The sequence below is a fragment of the Ursus arctos genome, unplaced genomic scaffold (assembly GCF_023065955.2).
Source record: "Ursus arctos isolate Adak ecotype North America unplaced genomic scaffold, UrsArc2.0 scaffold_14, whole genome shotgun sequence".
NCBI classification, from domain to species: domain Eukaryota; kingdom Metazoa; phylum Chordata; class Mammalia; order Carnivora; family Ursidae; genus Ursus; species Ursus arctos.
This window is the reverse complement of record NW_026622808.1, coordinates 50641614-50663630: the sequence shown is the minus strand read 5'-3', so window position 1 is coordinate 50663630 and position 22017 is coordinate 50641614. Positions and strand designations below refer to the sequence as shown.

At 40.1% G+C, this 22017-nt stretch overlaps 1 protein-coding gene across 2 annotated transcripts in view; it reads left to right on the top strand.

Moving 5' to 3' along the window:
* MDFIC2 (MyoD family inhibitor domain containing 2) overlaps nucleotides 1–21622 on the top strand; it is a 102524-nt gene extending 80902 nt beyond the window's left edge. For both annotated transcript variants that reach the window (XM_026501225.2, XM_026501224.2), the window contains 2 exons: nucleotides 12668–12889; nucleotides 21363–21622. In XM_026501225.2, coding sequence (XP_026357010.2) covers nucleotides 12668–12889; nucleotides 21363–21622 — 482 coding nt within the window. The remainder of the gene's footprint in view (nucleotides 1–12667; nucleotides 12890–21362) is intronic.
* Nucleotides 21623–22017: the final 395 nt, after the last annotated feature.

Here is a 22017-nt window from a genome sequence, read left to right as displayed (position 1 = left end):
GGGGAGGTTTTGTTGGAGAATCTTTCTTACGTGTAATTTTCAGGTTACTGCCACAATCAAGAATAAAAATTAATCATGCAGAGGCTTCCTTACTCTACAGCCAGTTATCATCCTAAAAGGAGACCAAACACTTCCACACACTTCCTGGTTTCTGGCTTTGTAGCCTCCAATGAAAGTTGGTTTTGAACACTGAAATTCACCCCAACTGTCATTGTAATTCCTGGGGACGATCTGTCATCTTTCCTTACCTCAGTTTCTCAAATCTTGAGTTCCTGATTTTGTTTTTGCTGTCTCACAAAGTGAAAATATGACTCTAAATCGTTTTTTCAAGAAAGTTTTCATTGCTTTTCTCTGGGATAGGACATTTTCTTCTGACAGTGCATGATGAGAATGCCTTATTGGGCTTTCACACAGAAAAGTCGAATGGATTGAGGATAAAATTATCAAGGCATAATTTTATTCCCTCAAAATTGAGAAAATGTTGTACGGCTGTTTTCTGGCACTTAGTTTTATGCAAGAAGGATTAGGGGACAACCTCAAGACAGTTCTTTCTACAGTTTTGCTTGTCTGCATGTCTGAAAAAGATCTTTATTTTTGTAATTCAAAATATTTTCTAGGATTGTAGGTCTCATTTTTCTTAGTTTTAAGCAATGAGGTACACACTCAAAAATTGTTTCTACTTAGAACATACATCCCAGGATTATCTTTGAACAAAGCTTATGTTTAAATTGCTTTGGTTCCTTCTTTGGAAAACTCGTTTATTAGGCGACAGCTGTGTGCTCTTACCCATGTATCTAGCATCATTTTTGCTATCATACATTGAATCCTGTGTTTTTTTATTTTTGAACCATGGGAAAGTTGTTCATTTTTGCTCTCCACATTACTACTGATATTTTCTGCCGTGTCAGTTCTGTGTTTTGCTGCTCCTACAGCAGATTTTAATTCTCTAAGTACAATTTTGACTTTTTCAGAATCTTTAATTTCACCATGTACCTTTGGATCTCTCCTCTAGACTTTTCAACTCAATTTGCCTCTTGAGATTATCTTCTCTTTTCTTCACAGAGCTCTTCATGCAACGTAATGAGAACCTTAAATAGTTTTTGAAAGTTTTCTTCTGTTTCTTGTGACAAATCCTATCTGGATTGGTTAGAGTGACAAAGAATTATAGCTCTCTGGTCAGGTCACAAAGCACACCTCTTCAAAAGCCATGGCAACCCAGTTTTTGGGTTCCTGAGCCAGGAACAGAGAAATAAAGGCTGTTCATTTCCCTCTCATAAGTGCCAGACTGATTGAATTCTTCGGTTCAATTCTAATGGGTTGATATGTAATGTAAATATTCCCCAGGTCAATAGAAGATGGATTTTGTGGATGTGAGCGTTTTTTTTTTCTATATTGTCATAAGTATTTTAGAAGGAAGCTGGCAGAAGGTGTATCAAGCCTTGTAAAAAGATATTTTAAACTGGAAACCTTGATTACAATGACTATTTGGCCTCTGGAAATGATTTTTAAACCTATCATTATGAATAAATGCAATAATTGGACACTTTTTCTAAAGGAGACTTTTTTCCCTTCAAATGGCCCAAACACTCCATAGAATTGTCCTGTTATTTTTTAGACCTGAAATTTTAACCTAACTTTGTGCTAGCTTGTTTTAACACTCTCAAATATATTCAGGACAGTCTACCTTAACATGCTTGAATGTTGAATATTTTATGCTTGGACAAAGAGCAAACTGTAGGTCTTCCGCCAAGCACAGTCAATGCACTTGAGTATGGGTTACCAAAAACGCTGGAGATTTTTTTTTTCTATTTATTGTTATAGCTCAAATCCTTGTGTCTCTGGTAGGCTTTAAGTGACATAAATATGCATTTCCATCTGCACATCCTTGTCAGGAATAGTTCTGCTGGGAGGTGTTATGCCACCCAAGTACTTCCAGAATAGAGTCTGTTAATCCTGTTACCACTATAGAAACTCAGAGGAAAAGTCTACTCAGGCCACTACTGCAGCTGCTGTGGCTGTAAACGTTCCAGCAACCACACCCTGGGTACCAAAAGGAAGCATAAGAAAATTGATTTTCCTTCAGGTGGAGGGGGATAGAGAGAGAGCTGACCTTGTCTATTACTTAGATTAGGGGTCTCCAAAGTTTTTGTCGTAAACTTTTATTAGTAAAAAACAATGGGGGGCGAATAGCAAGTCCACTATGTATGTGTGTGTATACACACACACACACACACACACACGCACACATATACACACACATCCACGGACACACACACACACAATGGACACATATACTGCCATATTAACTGCTATATACATTATGAAATATGCAAAAATAGCTATTATACTGGGAGTTTTAAAAAGTCAACGTAAACAGATGCTCTAACCCCATTGGATAGTTTTGCAATTCTGCTAGGTCTGTATATGCTACTTTAAAGACCACAGGGTTAACTTCTACCAGGTGATTCCACCAGGAAAATAAATCTTAACCCCCCATTTTGATCCAGAGATTTCCTAATACACTGAGCATACACTGTAGGCAAAAGGAGTTGTGAATAAGCAGGTCATTTGCTTCTCCTGGTTACTTCTTGCCCTTCCTTCCAGTGTGGCTTGACTTCTGGCCTCTCCAGGGTCTCTGTGTAGATCATATCTCTATTCTTCATTCACCCAGGTGTATCATGGGTGGATACTAGTTGGTCAAGGCCTCAAAAAACAGGGAGCCTCCAAAGTCTGTTAACTGATGTGTCACCTCAGAGCCCTTGTGAAACAAAGGCAAGAACTAGCTAAATAAACCAAATTCAACTGTCAATCGTCCAATAAACATTGTTCAATAAGAGTTTCTTGATCTATAACCACAAAATGAGTGTCTTTACCTACCTAATCCTGCAATGCAGATCTCAGAATTGTCCATGAATCTAGGTGTAGAACAAAGATTCCCCAGAAAGGCAGTGAATATGAAAAAAATCTTCTACCTCTCACGATAGCAAAAGACTATCTTTTTGGATGTACACAATTTGGAAAATTGACTCAAAGTTCTTTTCGAACTGATAAAAATAAATTATTTTACTGGTAAAATCTGGAATTGGCCTGAGAACAGCAAACTTCTTCCAATCACTGTTGGTGTAAGTATAAATTGACACAATCTTTCTGGAAGGCAATAATTAGTACATTATATTCAGACCTTTAGAAATCTGACCATTGATGCAATAAGTCATTCTCTATGAATTCAACCTATATAAACAAATAGATATATGAAAAGATTCATGAAGATAATGTTTAAGAGTATTTAAAGTAGCAAAAATAGGAAACAATCTATTTTTTTTATTGACTGGGGAAATTGTTAAATAATTTATGATAAACCACGCAAGAAATGCTATGCATTCTTTGACTCCTTAAGTACCAACTATGTCCCAAGTCCTCTTCTAGGATATAGCAATTAATTAATACAAAGCTCTCATAAAGGTGATTTTTTACTCAAGGGTAGAAGAGACTTGAACTTCATAAGTGAATCAACAAACACATAAACTAAACATTTTCAGAATACTGGAAAGCACTATGAGGACAATGAGACCTAGAACTGGCTGGTGGTGAGAGCCTGGGACTACTTTATGTATGGATTTCTCAGCCTCGGCACTACTGACATTTGAAACCATAGTGTTTACATTTTATTTGGGCAGGGTGGGGGAGAAGGAGTTCTCGTGCCTTGAAGGAAGTTCAGCAGCATCCCCTGGGCTACTCACCCTACTAAACGCACTCACCCCAGTCACGACAATAAATCATGTCTCCAGCCATTGCCAAAATCTGCCCCCGTTGAGAAATATTGCTTTAGATTTAGTGTAAGAGAAGGCCTCTCCCAGGAGGTGACAATGTGAGCTCAGACCTGTGGGTGTTTTTAAATAATCTTTAGGATATAGAGAAATGCTCCTGATATAATGGTAACATATATGAATATATTCAATAAAATCCTGATACCGTTTTTCTTTTTAAATCTCTATCTAGAAAACAATATAGCATCATGGCTAGAAGCATGGACTTGGAGCCAGATGGCTAAGTTAAAATCTCAGCTTCATCTCTTTCTAGTTGTGTGACCTTGAGTAAGTTACTTCACATCCCTGTACTTAAGTGTCCCCAGCGAAAAAATGGGGATGAAACCAGTAGCACCTACCATAGAGTTGCCGGGAGTATTAAATGAGTTCATATATGCAAAGTTCCTAAAAGAGTGAGTGACACATCTTGGAAGCACTGTATATAATATATGTGATACATTAAAGTGAGTGACACATCTTTTAAGTAGTAGATATATGATATTTATATTAGAATATATTAAAATTAGTATATGAATATATTTTTCTATGCTGATTTTAAGATATATAGTATACACATATTCCAGATCTGACATATATATAGATATATATACACCAAATATTTCCGTTATCTTTTTGTGAAACAAATACAAGAATGTGTTAATAATGGTAGAATTATAGGGGATTTTATTTTCTTTGTGCCTTTTTATATTCTTCACAGTTTTACAGATATAAATGCAAATGTTGCCTTCAAATCAAAATAAAAATTAATATGTATTTTAGCACAAAAGAGAATTTTTAGACTTTCATCAGTATTAACTGGCATATCAAGAGTGGGGGAGGAAGACCGATGGAAGATGTGCTCAGAAAACCTGTCCCAGGGAAAATGAGTCAATTGTCAACTGAAAGCTGAGACACCCCGCATTCAATCTGTCAGTCAGTTCATCAGTCATCTGAAATTTATTTAACACTTGCTTTCTGCCAGACACTGTGCTAGGTGCCGGGAAATCAAAGATGAATGGAGCATGCATTTCCCCAAGAAACTCGCAACAGGAAGGGGAAGAGAAATACATCCACAATTAACCACAGTACCAAAAAAAAAAAAAAGGATATCAACCCAGACCAACCCATTGGTCTCCCAATGGGAACCATTAATTTCAGGAGGAGTGGGGGGCATTGCACGAAGCTTCACATAGACAATGACACTTGCATTGGGCTCTGAAGGATATGGAAAATGCAATCATTGGTTGGAGTTCTGGTTTTGAGCACACACACCCAGTGCCTCCCTTAATCAAAACTCGTGAGGTCAATTAACCTGGAGAGAGAAACGTCAGAGGGACACAGGAGATATACTTCAGAAAAGTATTTTGATCTCCTGCCTGGTTTCATAATGTGATTTACGGAGGCAAAGTTTGACTGTCACAGGAATTACAAGACCTAAGTGCGAGTACGAGCTCTGCCCCTTACCAGCAGGGTAATCTTGGGCAAAGCACTAAAATCTCTGACCTTCCATCCATTTCCTCATTCATCTAATAGTGATAATAATACTTTGCAAAGCTGTTGTGAGCCTCAAATGAGATAATGCAAGAAAGAGACTTTAAGTGGCATTCGCTTCATTGGGATGAATAAATTGTGATGGTTTTAACATAATAGAGAATATTTCGAATAATTATAGCTTAATTTTTAACATTTATCTTTAAATACTGACAATAAAAAAGCAACCGTATATGTAATACCAATTAGGCATGAGTTTATAGCCTGACTGGCTTCACTGAGTTTTTTTAAAGCCCTAAACCTATTACTAACCCAAGTGCATCAAGCTATAAAAACTGCTAACCAATTTGTTTTTTCCTGAGATAACATCATCTTTATTTCTTGAGACACTTTATACAAACATTAAGCTGAAGGTAACGGCATACAAATGAATTGGAGACTCGTAATTGCAAACTGTTCTCACATCTGAAGAGCCAACCACCTCCTAGGACAGAATTTTTCCTTGTTACAAGCTTAGGAGCTGCCATAAAAGTATATCACTTAGCCTGCATCTGTCTACAGGTGCCAAGCGTACTACAGGGGAACAGAAAACAGGTAATGATCTAGAAGCATTAGGCCAAAGACCCCACTTCGGTCCCAAAAGGTTGAAGATGCTTTGCAGGTGCGGAGGAAGCTTGGCGAGGGGGCCGTGCTCAACCATATTCTCTCAGTGCTTTTCTCCTCTTTAATCCTTTTCACCTTGAACACTCACTGCTATTGTATCGGGACAAATAATATTCTTTTGCTTTTACTCTCTTTAAAAAAAAATAAAAGATTTACTAATGCTGATGGAAAAGGCTTAAAACGTCCCCTTGTCATGGCCCTCGATAAACATTTCATCTAATGTTTTTTGCGGCAGGGTTTTAGTTGAAGCACCACAGAAGACAAAACAATGGTATATAAAACTGCTTTAACTTGAAAGGCTTTAAAGGACATCTTCTCACCAGAGCTGGCATTTGAAAATTACAAAAAAAAAAAAATGTCCAATATCTTTACCTCATTTTTTCTACTCCTCTCCAAAAAAGAGGTTTAACAAACCCAAGATTTTATTTTGTCCAATTTCATAAGATATAGCAATGGAACATGCCATGAGTAACTTATTTCCAGGCATTTCAAAAAGGTGAGAATATTTGCACCCCTTAGTTTGAACAAATTATCCCCCACTCGGTTTCCAAAAAAGAAAATGTGTTGTTAAGTACCAATCACCTTTCAATATGCATCTTAGTATTGAGAAGTCCTCATCTTCCTAATTTTGTTCTGTCTCTAACCAAAAGTATCAGGTCCCAAAATTGTACTCAATATAAGAAGAACAGTGCCCCACACCTCTAGAAGCTGGGACTCTAGCTCTTTCTCATAATTTTCAGCAAGTTCCGTCATGTCTAATGCTCTTCAATGTTGCGTTCTTGTCTACCAAGCTATGGAAAACACAGCCCATATATTCTAGTCTAACAACGAAAATCATTTCTGACATTTGTGTGAACTTTATAAACTTTACATAGAAAGGGAAAAAACCCTTTTTTCTTCTTCTTCAGCGTTACTTCAATTAACTACATTTACTAACCATAACTATTTGTTGATGGTTTGGGAGCTTATACCCTGAAATGTCACCTGCCTGCTTCAATCTGATTTCAACCCCAGATAATTACAGTATGAAATTCTAAGTTAGAGGATAGTTTAAATTCAAGGGAAAATATAATTTATCATGATAGCTTCAGAAATGGCCCATACTTTTGAAATACACACTGACTTCAAACATTTTGGTCCAGAATTAAAATCACCTTGTGTTTTTTTTTTAAGATTTTATTTTATTTTTATTTGAGAGAGAGAGAGAGCACACACAGGGAGAGGGAGTGGGAGAAGCAGACTCCCCACTGAGCAGGGAGCCTGATGTGGGGCTCAATCTCAGGACCCTGAGATCATGACCTGAGCCGAAAGCAGACGTTTAACCGACTGAGCCACTCAGGTGCCCCCAAATCACCCTGTTTTAAACAGTTATCTGACAACGTTGGCGTAGGCTTCTGGAGTTTACTACTTACAAGAAAAACTTAACACCTTTTTTCTATTTTGCAATAGAGTGCATAGATTAAATCAGAACAAGAAAATGGGAAAATAGTCTGGTAATAATGAGCTATTAACATTTGGTGTGTACATATGTGTGTGTGTATGTTTTGTTTTTAATGAGTAAGACGATCAGAAGAATATTACTCAAAATATCATTTCGATTATAGTGTACAAGATATCTTGGGGAGGGTTGTCACCATAATTAAGACCAATGATGACAAAAATAGTACAGACTTAAGAACAGAGAGGATTCATCTCGAGTAACCGGTTCTGATGGGACTGAAAAATCTGAAATGTGCTTGTAAGATATTTAAGAGAAAAAATAAATGAGAACTGGTAAATATTTGGATGGAAGGATGGTGAATTCAAAGAATATTTTGAAGCACTGGGAATTTGTTAAAAATGACAATACAATGAAAAGAAATTGAATTGTGGGGGCGCCTGGGTGGCACAGAGGTTAAGCATCTGCCTTCAACTCAGGGCGTGATCCCAGCATTATAGGATCGAGCCCCACATCAGGCTCCTCCGCTAGGAGCCTGCTTCTTCCTCTCCCACTCCCCCTGCTTGTGTTCCCTCTCTCGCTGGCTGTCTCTACCTCTGTTGAATAAATAAATAAAATCTTAAAAAAAAAAAAAAGAAATTGAATTGTGGGTTTTCAGGGATATCCAGAGTTACCCAGTTTGGAGAGAAGACTAGGGCCTAGTAGAAAGAGATATACTACTTGTAAAGATCAGCTGATAACTCAAGTAAAATGTCCAGTAGTCAGTGACAAGTGTGTGACTACAATTCGTGATAACTGTAGGCCTCTAGAGGACCAAGACCATTTGCTATTCTTCTTTGAATCTCTCAGCACCCAGTACGGGGCCAGACATATAGTTTAACGCTCAGTAAACGTGGCCCAGCTGGCTGATGAACTGCACAGAGTTTCGGGGCCCAGCTTCACAAAGAAAACAATTAAATTGTGAGTGTAGACAAATATGACCTTCAAGGGTAGGGTACAAAGAAAGGAACTAAGAGGACAAAGATAGGAATAAAGGAATAAATATGTTGAAGGACCTGGGAGGGAAAAAAGAAACCAATAACAGAGACAGGGCAGGTCAGGGAATTAAACTGAGAGAGAAAGGAAGGGAAGGGAAAAAAAAGGAAGGGAAGGGAAGGGAAGGGAAGGGAAGGGAAGGGAAGGGAAGGGAAGGGAAGGTTAGGGAAGGTTAGGGAAGGTTAGGGAAGGGAAGGTTAGGGAAGGGAAGGTTAGGGAAGAGAAGGGAAGGTAGGAGGCTGGGAAGGGAAGAGAGAGGTAAGGGGGAGGGGAGAGGAAAACAAGAATAGAATCGGGAGAGTCAGGAAGAAGAGATGCTACTTATTCACAATTGGAATGCATATATATAAATATATATATTTATATATATGCACTCAAATAGAGAATGGATACAAAAATTATAGTCACATTTAGTGAGCAAAAATGAAAATTAAAATGTTTCCTTAATAACTTAAAGTAAATAAATTAATAGCTCCTGTCACATTGATTCATCTATTGCATGTGGGCACTCAATAAATGTTAATTGAGTTAAATTAATAACATTTGCTCAATGGCAATAAAAAATTAATTAACTGTCTGTCTTTTCTGTTACTTAAGTTTATGCCCATTGGTTCTGCAATTACTTCTAGCCCAAACATGAATTTTCTATTTCACTGACTTAAGATACACTTTAATTTTTTTCCCTGAGAAATAGAGTTGAGCTTCTAATTTTTGTCCTAATTTTGGTGTTTTTTTTTCTGTTAAAAAATTATTTTCTCTAAGTTAATGTCAAGAACTATGTATAACATCCCAAATATAGTTTCACGAGTTCCTTATTTAATTCCAAAATCGTTTTCTCTGCAGGAGATGTGATACCACTTTTTATACGTTTCTCCTTTTAGCCTCTGCTACTTTATAATACTTGGGATACAATGTCAAATAACACCGTGCAAGAGGAATCCGGTGAAATTTATTGTTAGCTTTCCATCTATAAAAGATGGAAGATGTCAGTAACATTCACCCAAAAATTGTGACTCACTTCAGATGTCAGAATTCTGGGTTGAACAGACTGGGGTCTGAAATGCGTGTATGTCAGATGATTTTCTAATGAGCAACAGATAGTTTCCACTGGGGAATGAAAAAAAAAATAAAAATATAAACAGAGATAGAGAATTAAAATAACTTTATGAATGGCAGTTTAACTTCTCCACAAAATTCTCTCAGTACAAACCCAGTGGCTCCAAATGGTTGCTTAATGTAGCATACCACTTAGATTCAAAATGCTATACTTAAAATTGTCGCAAAATTAAAAAGAGAATCATATACCACTTGGCTGTATACAGTATTCTCCGCATGTTCTTCCATTCCAGTAACCTCTATCCAACATTTTTTTTGTTACTGAATTACTTTGTGCAAAAGCAATTTAAATTACATGCAGCCTGACTACGTGTGATAATTTGAACTGATTGTTAATTAATTCCGTAAGTAAATAGCTGCCGTAATCTCTATATTCATCAAGGTTGTGTTATCTACCAGCTCTTTCCGAGCCGCTCTCTAATGTACAGGATAAAGCAGCTGTCACTGAAGATGCAGGGTTCCCTGAGTGTGCAAGAAGGTAGTCCTGCTTTGCAGAGACCGTTCAGGGAGAGAAGCATCTGGAAAGCTAAGTAACCTGCGAGGCTAGATTTGGGGTCTTTGCCACATCATGCATGGGATTTAGGGGTCAGCTGATATGCAGTCTCAGCAGCTACGAAGCGAGGTAAAAGCGAAGAACAAATCAGAGACGATGTTGTACCCTAGAGAGACAAGGATGGGAGCGGAGCTTTGGGAAGACACCAGGCCTGGATTCAAATCCTAGTTCTGTCATTTGCTAATGAGGACTCCTGGGGCAACTTATCTAAATAAACTCTCTAAGCGTTGGTTACACTCCCTCCTCTGTTAACAGGGAATACTAGTCACTCCCCTCTGTTCAGGGAGGTTGACAGTTATCTGCCTCCTGGAGCCTTTGTGATGCTTCAGGTAAATAAGGTTTGTAAGCGCTAACCGGAACCTGACATAAAAGGCGTGCAACGGTGCATGTGAGTGTGTGTATAAAGCGGTGGTTTGGATTTCCACCTAGGTGACTTTGCCCTGGAGGGGAAATTTGGCAATACCTGCAGACGGTTTTGTTCGCCACAGCCTAGGACCATGGGTGCTACTGGTATCCAGTAGGTAGAGGACAGGGACGCTGTTAAACATCCTACGATCTCCCCATGACAATTCTCTGTCTCCAAATATCAATACTGCTCCAAGGGTTCTAAGGCATAATCGGAATGGCTATCTCTTTGTCATGTTAGCTAATTGCCGGACACTTTGATATCCCAGAAAAATAAATTATTATTTTTATATCATCATCATTACAACGTTAATCTGGTGAATCTTTCTGGGATTAGAGGAAGTTTAGAGTTTCCCAATCGGTTGAGCTAATTCCATCTATCCATTATTATGTTAATTGCTATTAATGATCAATGTTTTCATGGACCCTAATTTCCTTCAGTCCAGTTTAGAGTGAATCAAACCACAACCAAGAGATTTAAAGCCAGCAACATAAGAGGTAGGAAATAAAAAGCAACTTTGTTGAAAGCCCAGGCTGTTTGGAGGCTGAGAAAGAAACAGGACAACTGCGTATGCCGGACTAACAGCTCCCAAGGCAGTCAAGAGCCTTTGCAGCTTCACATAGGGACCGCCAAAAATCCCCCAGGGGTTGTGAGCTGATCTGCTGAGGATGGGAGGGGTTGCCTGAGCTTGAAAAAATTCCAAAGTTTTAAAAGATTTCCCAGGTTATCTTACTCATTAGACAAGTCTGTGGACCCAGGCGACAGGACCCAGTAGAGATTTCCATCTGCCCGAAACAAAGCAGCAGCTTTGGAAAAGGTGATGAAAATGGATGCTGGCAAGAATATACTTCTTGCACTGAGCTGCTGTAAGCATGATGAAACCCAGGTTGTGAGTTGTCGTATTTATCCCAGTCACTCAATGAGCGTTATTGGATCAACCGGGCATTGGGCTAGCCACAGAATGCAAGTCTGCAGAACGCGTCTTCGCCATCTCCCAGTGGGGCCACCAAATGACCTGGACTGCTGCTGGTTCAGGGCTTAAGGTGTCCCTAGGAACTGGCTGTCTGCTGGTTTGAGAATACCTTCTGTTAACTCTTTCTCCATCTTCGGATTCTGTGTAATGGGTATAGGTAAGTTATGACCCAGACTGGTTATGACCCACACTAACACGATTTCATGGTATAGTGCTCTGTCATACACTCCTCAGTATTGTGACTTAGCTATTTCTTTGCCGATTCTTTGATGCTTGTCAAAGCTGGGGACTACACCAGTCTTAAGCGCCAATGTAGCCCCCGTGCCCAGCCCAGTGCTTCTTAAATAGCAGACCCACATATGATTATGTGAAAATGAATGAATGAATGAATGAATGAATGAATGAATGAATGAATATGGGAGCTCTAAAATACATGAGGCACCTAGGCCTTCTTGGTCTTTTCTATGCCTCTCCAAACTAGAATCTCAAGGGTCAAGGACTTTGCCGGGGGTTCCCTTCCAGGTGGTTATATGGAAATAAAATATATTCCAAAAAGCACACCCCCAAAAGCCATACAGACACTCACCTGACTAGGAGTCTAACAAATGTCAGGGCAGGGGAAGGGATGGCAACTGAGAGTGTCTGAGGATAGAGAACAGGTATGAGCAGATAGACGGTTCATTTATAACCACTTCTCTTATACAGAAGAGGAAACTGAGGTTTGCAGAACCAAAGAAATAAAGCAATTTGACTGGGATCACATCCATTATTGAGCAGCACTGTCTAGCATCTAAGACCCTTTTACTGCTTCTGGGATCCAGAAAACACTTTGACCATAAGCTGACAACAAACTATGAGATCTCGTTGCTCCAAGTGAATGATATCTTTGATTCTCTCCACCCAGTACTTTAAAAAAAAAAAAAAACCCACAGTAGAAATAAGTGCTACAAATTACTGTGATAGGGAAACTTGTACTGTGTATAAAATTTTATTATTATTGCACTTTTCTATTCTTACTTATAATTTTGTTCAAAGTGATTCGGTTCAATGATGCTTCATTCTTAAATAAGACCTTATTCTCACAAAAGTCTCAAGTGTGAAACTTTCTGCAAATATCCATTCTGAGATCACTAGGTCATGTCAACTATAGTGGGTTTGTGTATGTGTGTTTTCTTTTTTCATCTAGATACGCAACTCACAAATGAAAAGCATGCAGACGAGAAACCCATTAATGCTATCATTATAAATTCAGTATCCGAATTCAATATCACAGATGGACCAGCCAAGGAAACCCCCAGTGAGAAAAAACTGTCAGAATCCAGCACATCACTGTCCTCCCTCGAAGAATGCCAAACGAAATTTTCCTACCTCCAAACTGATACTTCAGTTCATCAGAGAGACACTGATGGTATGTTTCTCAGAATCAACCCATCTCTAAATAAAGCTCCCCAACCCCCAGCCCCTGTAAAATCATCACATATGCTGTTAGGAAAAAAGAGCCTTTATGAATATTAAACAGGAAGACTTCGATTTGAAAACTCTGGTGAATGACACATGTCAAGGTCACTCTGCAATTATGAGGTGCTTGGCAGATTGTTTGCTCTCAAAGCTGGAAATCAGAGGCAAAGTGTTTTAAATAGCTGGAGTGAGGTATAATCATTCTTGCTACGGAGCTATGAAGGGGATAAAGAAAAACGACAAACTTTTCTCAAATCTGAGACTATTTCAGCCCGTGACGCTAGGCTGAGAGGAGAAGAAGGCAGAGTAGAATGGTATTAAAATGCTGGAAATGTATAAATGCGGATTGTAAAAAATATCAAGATGCTTACATCAGCAACCACGGTTCATGCCTCTAGGTGATATCACTTCCTGGGCATTCTGATCAGTGCCAAGCTACACCCAACCACCCCTGTGTATGACTATAAAAGGCACATTCCTTTTGCAAAGCCAATTTCAAATTGATTTGGTGTGAGATGGTCATCACAGTCAAGTTCAAAGTCATGCTCTCCACACCAAGACATATGTAATTTTACTCAGGTTGCTTTGCGGTGCCCTTTATAGGAGACACAAACCATTCAAGAATTGTGTAGTATTCCATAGCTGCATTTGCATTTAAAGAAAGCTTACAGTTTCTCAAAAGAAAATATAAGAGGGTATAGTTTCTAGTCTATATTTAAATTAATATTTACTTTTTGAAAATAAGGAAAAAATAAATAAATGGACTTTGTGTAACAGGAGCTTAGGAATCACATCAGTTTAATTCCTGGCTCTGAAATTTATTAACCGTATAAACCTGGATAAGTTTTTTACCATCTCTGAATCTCAGTCTTTCAGTTATATAATGGAGCTAGGGTGTTTTGAAGACCACATGAAATAACAGGTATAAAGGATCCAGTACAGAACCTGGCACATAATAGATATTTAATTTTTGCTTTCATTATGGTTACGGTTTTAGAAAGCAAGGGGAGAAACTTCTAACATGTGTTCCTTATGATCTTGCTCAAACATTGTCATGGCTGCTTTAGACCAGAAGCTACAGACACAACCGCTTGCAGGTGCCAGGAGATGACGTGAATAATGAGTTAGACTGGCAGTGAGCAACAGGGATTGGTGAGGACTGGGGCAAAGTGAAGTGCACTGCCACTACTCAGCTCCAGCTAATTGGGGCCAGAAGGAAATAGAGGCTCAGAGTTGCCAGCTCCAGACTTTTATGTGAAATCACCAAATTTTTTTTAGGTGTTGGCAATAATTCTATTTCTTTTATGCAGCCCCAGACACTCCCAACAATGCCTAGCTTGGGGCCAACTTTGGCCGGTGGACTGCCAGGTTACAACCTCAAATTCAAGATGAAGCCCACATTTCTGTCTTTGCTGGAGTTTGATGCCAATCAAGAAAAGAGGCAATGCAGGAGAGTTCTCTGAGACACTAGAAAGCACTGTGACACAAGAGCATTTTGTGGGTTGACTCAGGGATACATGTCATGGATATTGGTTTGTAATGACCCCCAAAGTAGGAACTGCCATTGGACCTATCCACGTAGTACAACACAGTACCCTCCAGAACCACTCTGGTTTGTCCTAGCAGGGATTCTGAGGAAAGGAGAAGGGCTGGTACAGCTAACATGATACCTGAACCCTTGTATTCTCAGGGAAAAGCCAAAGGACCGCCATTAAAATGACGGCTGGTACTCAGAAACCTCATGCAGGAAAGGCAACACTTACTGTTTTTTTCAAAAGAGCAAAGGAGATTCACAGGGACAGTTGACTTAGACCATCTTTCTTAAGCGCTGGCTGAGAGGCCGGTACAACCCGGGAAATCATGATTTTAGGCTGACAACACAGGTAAAAGCCCACTGTTCCCTTCCCACATGGTGAAAATCCCCACACTGAGGGAAGAATTTTTGGTACCTGGATAAAAGAGAGAGCAAAATATCCCAACGAAGTCCCACGAGTGTCAATAAGAAGCTCTCATTTTCTCAAACAGCAAACGTCAAGGATATCAAGAGTTAAGTCAGAGAATTTTTATAGTAATTAATTTAAGGATGCAGAAATTGAGAGCTGGGGTCATTGTTCGTACTGAGATAAATACAAAAATATCTTTCAGGAACAGCAGGGGAAACAGAAGGGAAAAGAGAAGATTGCATCCACTTTCATGTAGTTTGTGGTTAATTTATTTTCAAATGTATAAATGAGTGCATAGGAATGGATGCTTAATTGCTAATATCTATTATTTATATACATTGCCCCACTTAAAACAGAATGGAAAAGCCTCACACATGCAGATTTTGTAAAATGTGTTACATCCATTAGCACAGTTCATGGTGTGTGCTCTGATGGGAATTTAAAAGGATCTTTACTGCACATCACACACTATGTGCTGCAACATTACTTTATTATTAAATTGGGACTCATCCTGTGTGGTCCCTTTCCCGAATAAAATGGAAAAAGTCCAGAGCACTGTCTGTGTCTCTGCTCTGTTGCTACATTCTGATTGCAAAGGCATCCCTGTGGGTAATAAAATCAAGGATACACACAAGACTTGAAAACAGCCTCCTTAAAAGGAAGCCTGAGAATATACCTAATTGATGTATAATTTTGATTTTGAGACGTCTCATCCAGGTGGAAGAGGAAAATCATAAATACAAGATACCTCCAAAGAATAGTCTTAATTACACCATGGACTACTGAATAAAATGATTACATTTTCTACACTGTAAATTTCATACAATTAAAGGCAGTAGTGTCACCTTTTAAAATGTTTCAATTTTATAATTATTTCAGTTCATTTGCTCAGAAAAAAACATAAGCACAAATTTACTAAGTATCACCCAAATCTAGTCATCCTCGTTCTAAAGAACTGACTTGAACGTTAGTTGTGCTTGTCTGAACTTAAATAGATCTTGACATATTTAAGTAGCTATTAAAATTGATAACATCAGGGATGGTACCCCAGCTAGAGAAAGGCATTCAGTCACACTTTATTTATTCCTATTCTACATTACCGACTTAAAAAAAAAAAAAAAAAAAGAACTCAGCGTTGGAGGAGTGGGAGCCAATTTTTATACTTTCTGACCAAAAACTTGGAGTAATTAGTCAGAGTCGCTGTGTAGGGAATCTCATGATTATGCTGAATCTGCCGGGACAGCACATTAACCATGAACATATTAGGATACTGGGTTTGGGCCAGGTTTATTTCCCTTCTTTTTTTTTTTTTTTTTTTTTTTATTAGTTTGTTTGGAGGGGAGGGGTAGGGAAATTGTTGTTTATCTGGGGCCACTTGTGGGGGAACCACATTCCTGCTACTTTGGATAGTGATGCCCAAATGAGCAGGTGGTATGTTTCCAGAGCCGAGGAAAGCTGTAAGAACTCCAGTGGACAGCTAAATCTGCCTCTGTCCCTCCCTCCTCTTACTCCCAGGCATCAGGGTAACAAGACCGAAAGCTGGGAGGGCAAAGCCAGGGAGTATGGGACCGTGACCGTGAGACTGACCCCAGGTACTCTGGTAGAAGCTCCTTGCATTGTTACCTTTTCCACTCTAATTAAACATGATCCTTTCTAATGAGACAGATTCTCCCTCTTAATTAGCCAATCCCCAGCTGTACATTTAGCACCTCTGGAGGCCGCATTAATCCTTCAGTATCATTAGGGTCTCGCTTAGCACATTACAGCCTCGATGTCCTAAAGGTACCCTAGGGCTGTGAAAAGGAAATGAAACAACCTAGGCGGGTTTTTGTCATGGCTTCTTGCTCACAGTCAAATACCACATTTGGCTGCTCGGCCTGCAGGCCTTGGCTCCCTCTTGAACCTTCTCTGATCCAGACTTAACAAGGCAAGAGGAGGGAGAGAGAGATGGGCATTGTGAGAGCCGTGATGAGAGCCCAGGCCAGGATGCCAGGAGGGTCAAGAAAGGGACCTCAACCTGCAGAGTGTCCTTATAACGCTATTAGGAGAGGTGAAAAGCCCAGTGAGGGAACAGTGAAGCCACCCAGACCTTAGCAACCACGCTCTCCCACCTCTTCCCTTGGTCCCTCCAGCCACTAGTAGATGACTAGTCCTGGCCTTCACTCGTGGGCCACTAGTAACTAACCATTACTAGACAGACCACCAGCAAGTGGCATTAACAAGAGCCGCAGAAAGAAAGATGTTCAGAAAGAGGTAACACCAAGGGGAAGATACAGGTACTTCCGGAGATACCACTCAAAGCAGAGAGAGAGAAGGGGAGAAACACCCCTGGCGTTCCCATTTTCCCACCCTCCATTTCCTGCCACTGCTTCCCACCAGCTGAAGCTAGCAGGAAGCCATTGACAGAACCTGGAGGATAGACATTAGCAATCTGAGGAACAGAGAGCAGAGCAAGGAGAGGAAAGGGAGCAGGCCTTCCATGAGCCAGCCACGTCCTACGCCACGCTGGATCATGGCAGACGAAGCGTGAGCCTTCTAAAGGGCAGGCCGGCTAAAGGGTACAAAGCTCTGGAGGGGACAGTTTCAGTCAAATCATGGTTCCTCCATTTTCTGTGCTTCTTAAATTCCCTGAGCCACAGTTTCCTCATCTCTGAAGGAACAGTGATAGTGCTCAACTCAGGCTTATTTCAGGACCTACGTGAGCTGCCTACAACGTGCCCAGGATGGCTCGTCTGCTTCCAATGTAACACTAGCTAAGAGAGCACAGACTTTGCATTCAGAAAGATGGAGATTTGAACCACCCCCCGCCCCCGCCCCAACCACCTTTCGGCTGAAAGATTCATGACGGTCAGGGACAATCCCTGAACCTTAGTCCCTTCACCTATAAAATGAGGACCACTTTATTTATCTCCCATCATTCATTTTTTTATTCATTCACTCAACAACAGATACAGCTGTCTTGTAACTCAGGTTCTTGAAGAGGGGGAAACTCATCAATAAATTAATTAGTTTCATATCATCCTATGGTCAGTACCATGAAGAAAAAATAGAATGCTAGGAGAGTTTCATGGCACATAGAAAGAAAATGTTTTAAGTCGAAGGCTCAGAGGTTGAGTAGGAATCAGGTCAAGCTGTGAGTGGGGAGTATGGAACACAGGCCAAAGAGAGAGCATGGGCAAAGGCTCTCAGTTGGGGCATCTCAGGATCTGACGCTGAGCCAGTGTGGCTGGAGCGCAGTGAGTGAGGAAGACAGAGGATGGGAAGCCAGAAAAACCCATCACACAAGCTATGGCAAGGATGTGGGATTTTAAGGGGAGAGTGAGCTCTTACCATCTACAATGAAGAACATCACAGGAGCTGATGAATTTGAGCTGGGCTCGTGTAAAAGCAATGTGTTAGATAGGAGCCTATTGCTGTTGACCTGACAATGGCTGATAGTGGCTGGAACTAAGATGGTGGCCCTAGAGGTGGGTAGAGGCTTCTGGTTTTCCCATACCGACTTGAGACAGAACAAGTGGAACTCAGCAAGGAAGTGGGTGGAGGACGGTGGTATGATGGGGAAAAAGGGAAATGACAAGAATGAGTCCCAGCTTTCTGCTGATTTCATCCGAGTGTGCAGGAGCCATTTACAAGAGAAAGTCAGAGGAAGGACAGATGTATGGAATGGGGCAAGAGAGAGATCTGGATGCAATTTGACCTCTGTAAGTGGGAGATGTCTTGAAGACACTGCCGAAGAGACACGAAGTAGGCAGACAGATGCATAGAGTACTTTTTTGGATGGGCTGAGAGCAAGGGTGCTAATCACGGGCTATGACTTTGGGTATCGTGTTTATTAAACATGAAAGCCCCAAGAAATACTGCAGGCAAAGGAAAACACACCCATTGAGGAATAGCGGAAGCCCAACTCTCTTTTCAAACAGTTGCAAATTTCCCCCTGAACTGCTTATGTTACTTTTGTGCAAACAAAAATTGCCCATATGCAAAACAGTTTTGCCTGCCTGTGTAGAATTATGTAATATGCCTTTTAGGAAAAGTTTTCAATGCTCTTGAAAGTTCGGAAAAATCTGTTTTCAATTCACCGATGTTGCCATGTTTTTTTGGGCAAGAGGCTTTGCCTTTTATAACCAAATAAAAAGGACTGACTTCTACACAGAAAGAAAAAAAAAAAAAAGAGCTCTTCTATTCTCAAATGCAAACTAGAGAGGTAGAAGAAAACAAATGCCAGTTTGGTCAAAGGATTAGGCCAAACACTTTTGTGTCTCTGTGTGTGTGTGTGTGTGTGTGTGTGTGTGTGTGTGTGTGTGTGTAAATAAAATCTACAGTGTACATCAGAAGCAGAGACCTCCGGAATCTGCCAGCTTGAGAAAACGCTGGCAAGAAGAATTAAACCAAAGATTATACACCCTCAGGAAAGGACAAGTCCATTTCACAGATAGGTATTTCACACTTTGATAGGAACCACCAGCTCCCACCCTAACTTGCCTGCAAACCAAACTTTTCGCCTCACATCTCCATCTACAGAGGATGTGATCCCACTGGATCACGTTCATATGATCATAGCCTAAGTCTGTCTCTTGAGTCTCCAGCCTGAGGCATAGGGAGCATTTGCTTGGAATATTTTCTACTGAGAACTTCTTCGCCGGAGGCTGCTAGCGTAGCCTTCTTGGCATTAGTAAAATTTGATGAGGTTTTATGCTCCATATCTTTGACCACTAACACGCCCTCTTCAGAAATGCATACGTGAAATAGAGTCTAGGTACTGTGCTAACTAACTCCTGAATTTTTGTGGGTGGTGTGTGGTGACTTATATGGGTGAGTTGGCCACATGCTAGAAGCTGGCTCTAGGTGAATAAAAAAATACACCCTGTCTGGCAAAGAGATGAGTACATACACCCTAGAGGTATTGTGGGCTATGCTGCCTACACCAGAAATACTTAGTAATGGCCACAGCACCTGCAACAATATACGGCAATTAAAGTCATCATAAAAGTCACAGTGACGTTCTTCACCAGCGTCTTATTGGGAAGAAAAAAAAAGAGGGTGTGAGGCAGGGAAGGAGGGTGGGACGGAGGCAGGAAGGAAGATTTTTGTTTGCCTATATGCAAGGCCACTTTAGACCTTCATAGAAGGATTCTAAAGAAATCTTCAAAATATTTGTTCCCTTTTAGAGCAAGTGTCCATGTTCTCCCTCCTCTGAAAGATAAACAAATAGATGAGCAATAAAAGTAAAAAAAGTTTTCTGGAAACTTGTTGGAAGTAAATGAACAGGGCTCTAAGAATACTCAGAACCCTTTAGCAGATGACTCCAGGGGCAAAATCTCTCCTGCAGGCTTGTGCAGTCTCAGCCAACTGAAATCTGAAAACCAAAAGTTATTAACATCAACATTCTTGGTGAAAAAATAATAAATCCCTATGAAAATCTAACTTTAATTGATCGATAAACCCATCAGGAGGAGGAATTTTTTCTCCAATTCATGCCAGATTGTTACTTTCAACCATCAACATCTTCAGGATACTGACTTTAATTAATTAGATGATGTCTCATGTAAATGCTTACCTATCCATTTATCAAATGCTCACGTTTTTGAGACTTTTTTAACTAAAAAAAAAAAAGTTATAATTTTAACAAGAGAACTGCTACATCTTCTAACTAATTCCCTTTATGGAAACAAAAAATATAATAATCTATAACCCATCACAGCTGTTTGGCTAGAATTACCAATTACCTTCAATACCTTAGAGATACTTTTCAGATTTTCACAAGTCTGCATAGTAAATTTTTAAACCAATTTTCTTAAAGAGGATTGAGAAGATTTCTCCTCTTTTAGGCATATGATGATGTATTCCATTTAGCATGAATATAAAATCAAGGCTTCACGTTAACTGGAGGACAAAGGACACAGGGATTAAAAATAAAACACAACTAACATCAAAACTATGATTATTTAAAAATCATTTATATTAGGTTTTGAAATGTGCTTTCTGCTTCCATGTGAATATGGGTGTTGCAGATTTCTGGGAATCCACACCATACAAATGACAAAGCCTTGTGACAAGAAGCCAGAAGTTTGTACAGTCTCTCCTGGTCCCCAACGCTAATTGCTCCCGAAAGCTCTCTGCACTTGGGGAGGACCTGCTATTTTTCAGACAGTTGCAAGGTTTCCAAACAGGTAGCTAGTTGTGAGGCTTCCCAGCACCTCTCCAGGCAAAGTAAAAAAAGGGGTTTAGAAAAGTGACAGCACTTTAAATAACCAGATTATGTGGAATCAATAGAAATGCTCAGGAAGTTAATAAAGCAATTACTTAAGTAGAGTGAGTCCTGCATGGGGGGGTGGGGAAGCTTGAGAGAATAATGGTGTACATCACCCCTATATGGACAATTAAGAGTTGGCTGTAAAATTATCAAGCACACATGCCTGTCCTTCAGAGATGCCCCCATATGGACCACTAATCATTTTTTTCTTCTTCTTCTTTAAACAGAGGAGTGTGCCTCCCTTATCCTCACCTGTCTGTTTTGCCAGTTTTGGGACTGTCTCCTGATGCTCCCGGATACATGCGAAACGGTGTGTACCAACCTGTGCTGCCCCTCTCACAGGTATCACCACACCTCGGATGAAAGCCACGCTCGGAACGATTGCAATTGCAACTGTGACATGGACTGCAGCCTCTTTGAATCCTGCCACGAGACCAGCGAGTGTCTGGAGCTGGCCATGGAGATTTCAGAAATCTGTTACCGCTAGCACAGCGAAGTTAACCACATTCTGGCAGTCCCTTTGGCCCCACAAGGAAATTCCTTGACAATAAGACTGGGATTTCTGTGTGCCGAAATGTAAGGACCGTACACGTTTCTTGGATGCTATACACCATTTTATTCTGCACCTGTCTGGCAAAGCTAGTACTGTCAACTCTATGGTCTTCTTCCAAATTTCATAACTGCATGGCTCACTGAAAAAGAAGATCTTGATCACATGTGATGAGCAAATCCTGAATACCTCTTAAATGCCATAGGTACAAGGTGTTTCTTGACTGTGAAAGAGCATGCTAAACCCCTCTGTGTTACTGCATTCATTGGCTTGCATCATGGATTCAACTTCATTCACAAATTCAGGACAAATTAGCGCATTCTTTTAGAATT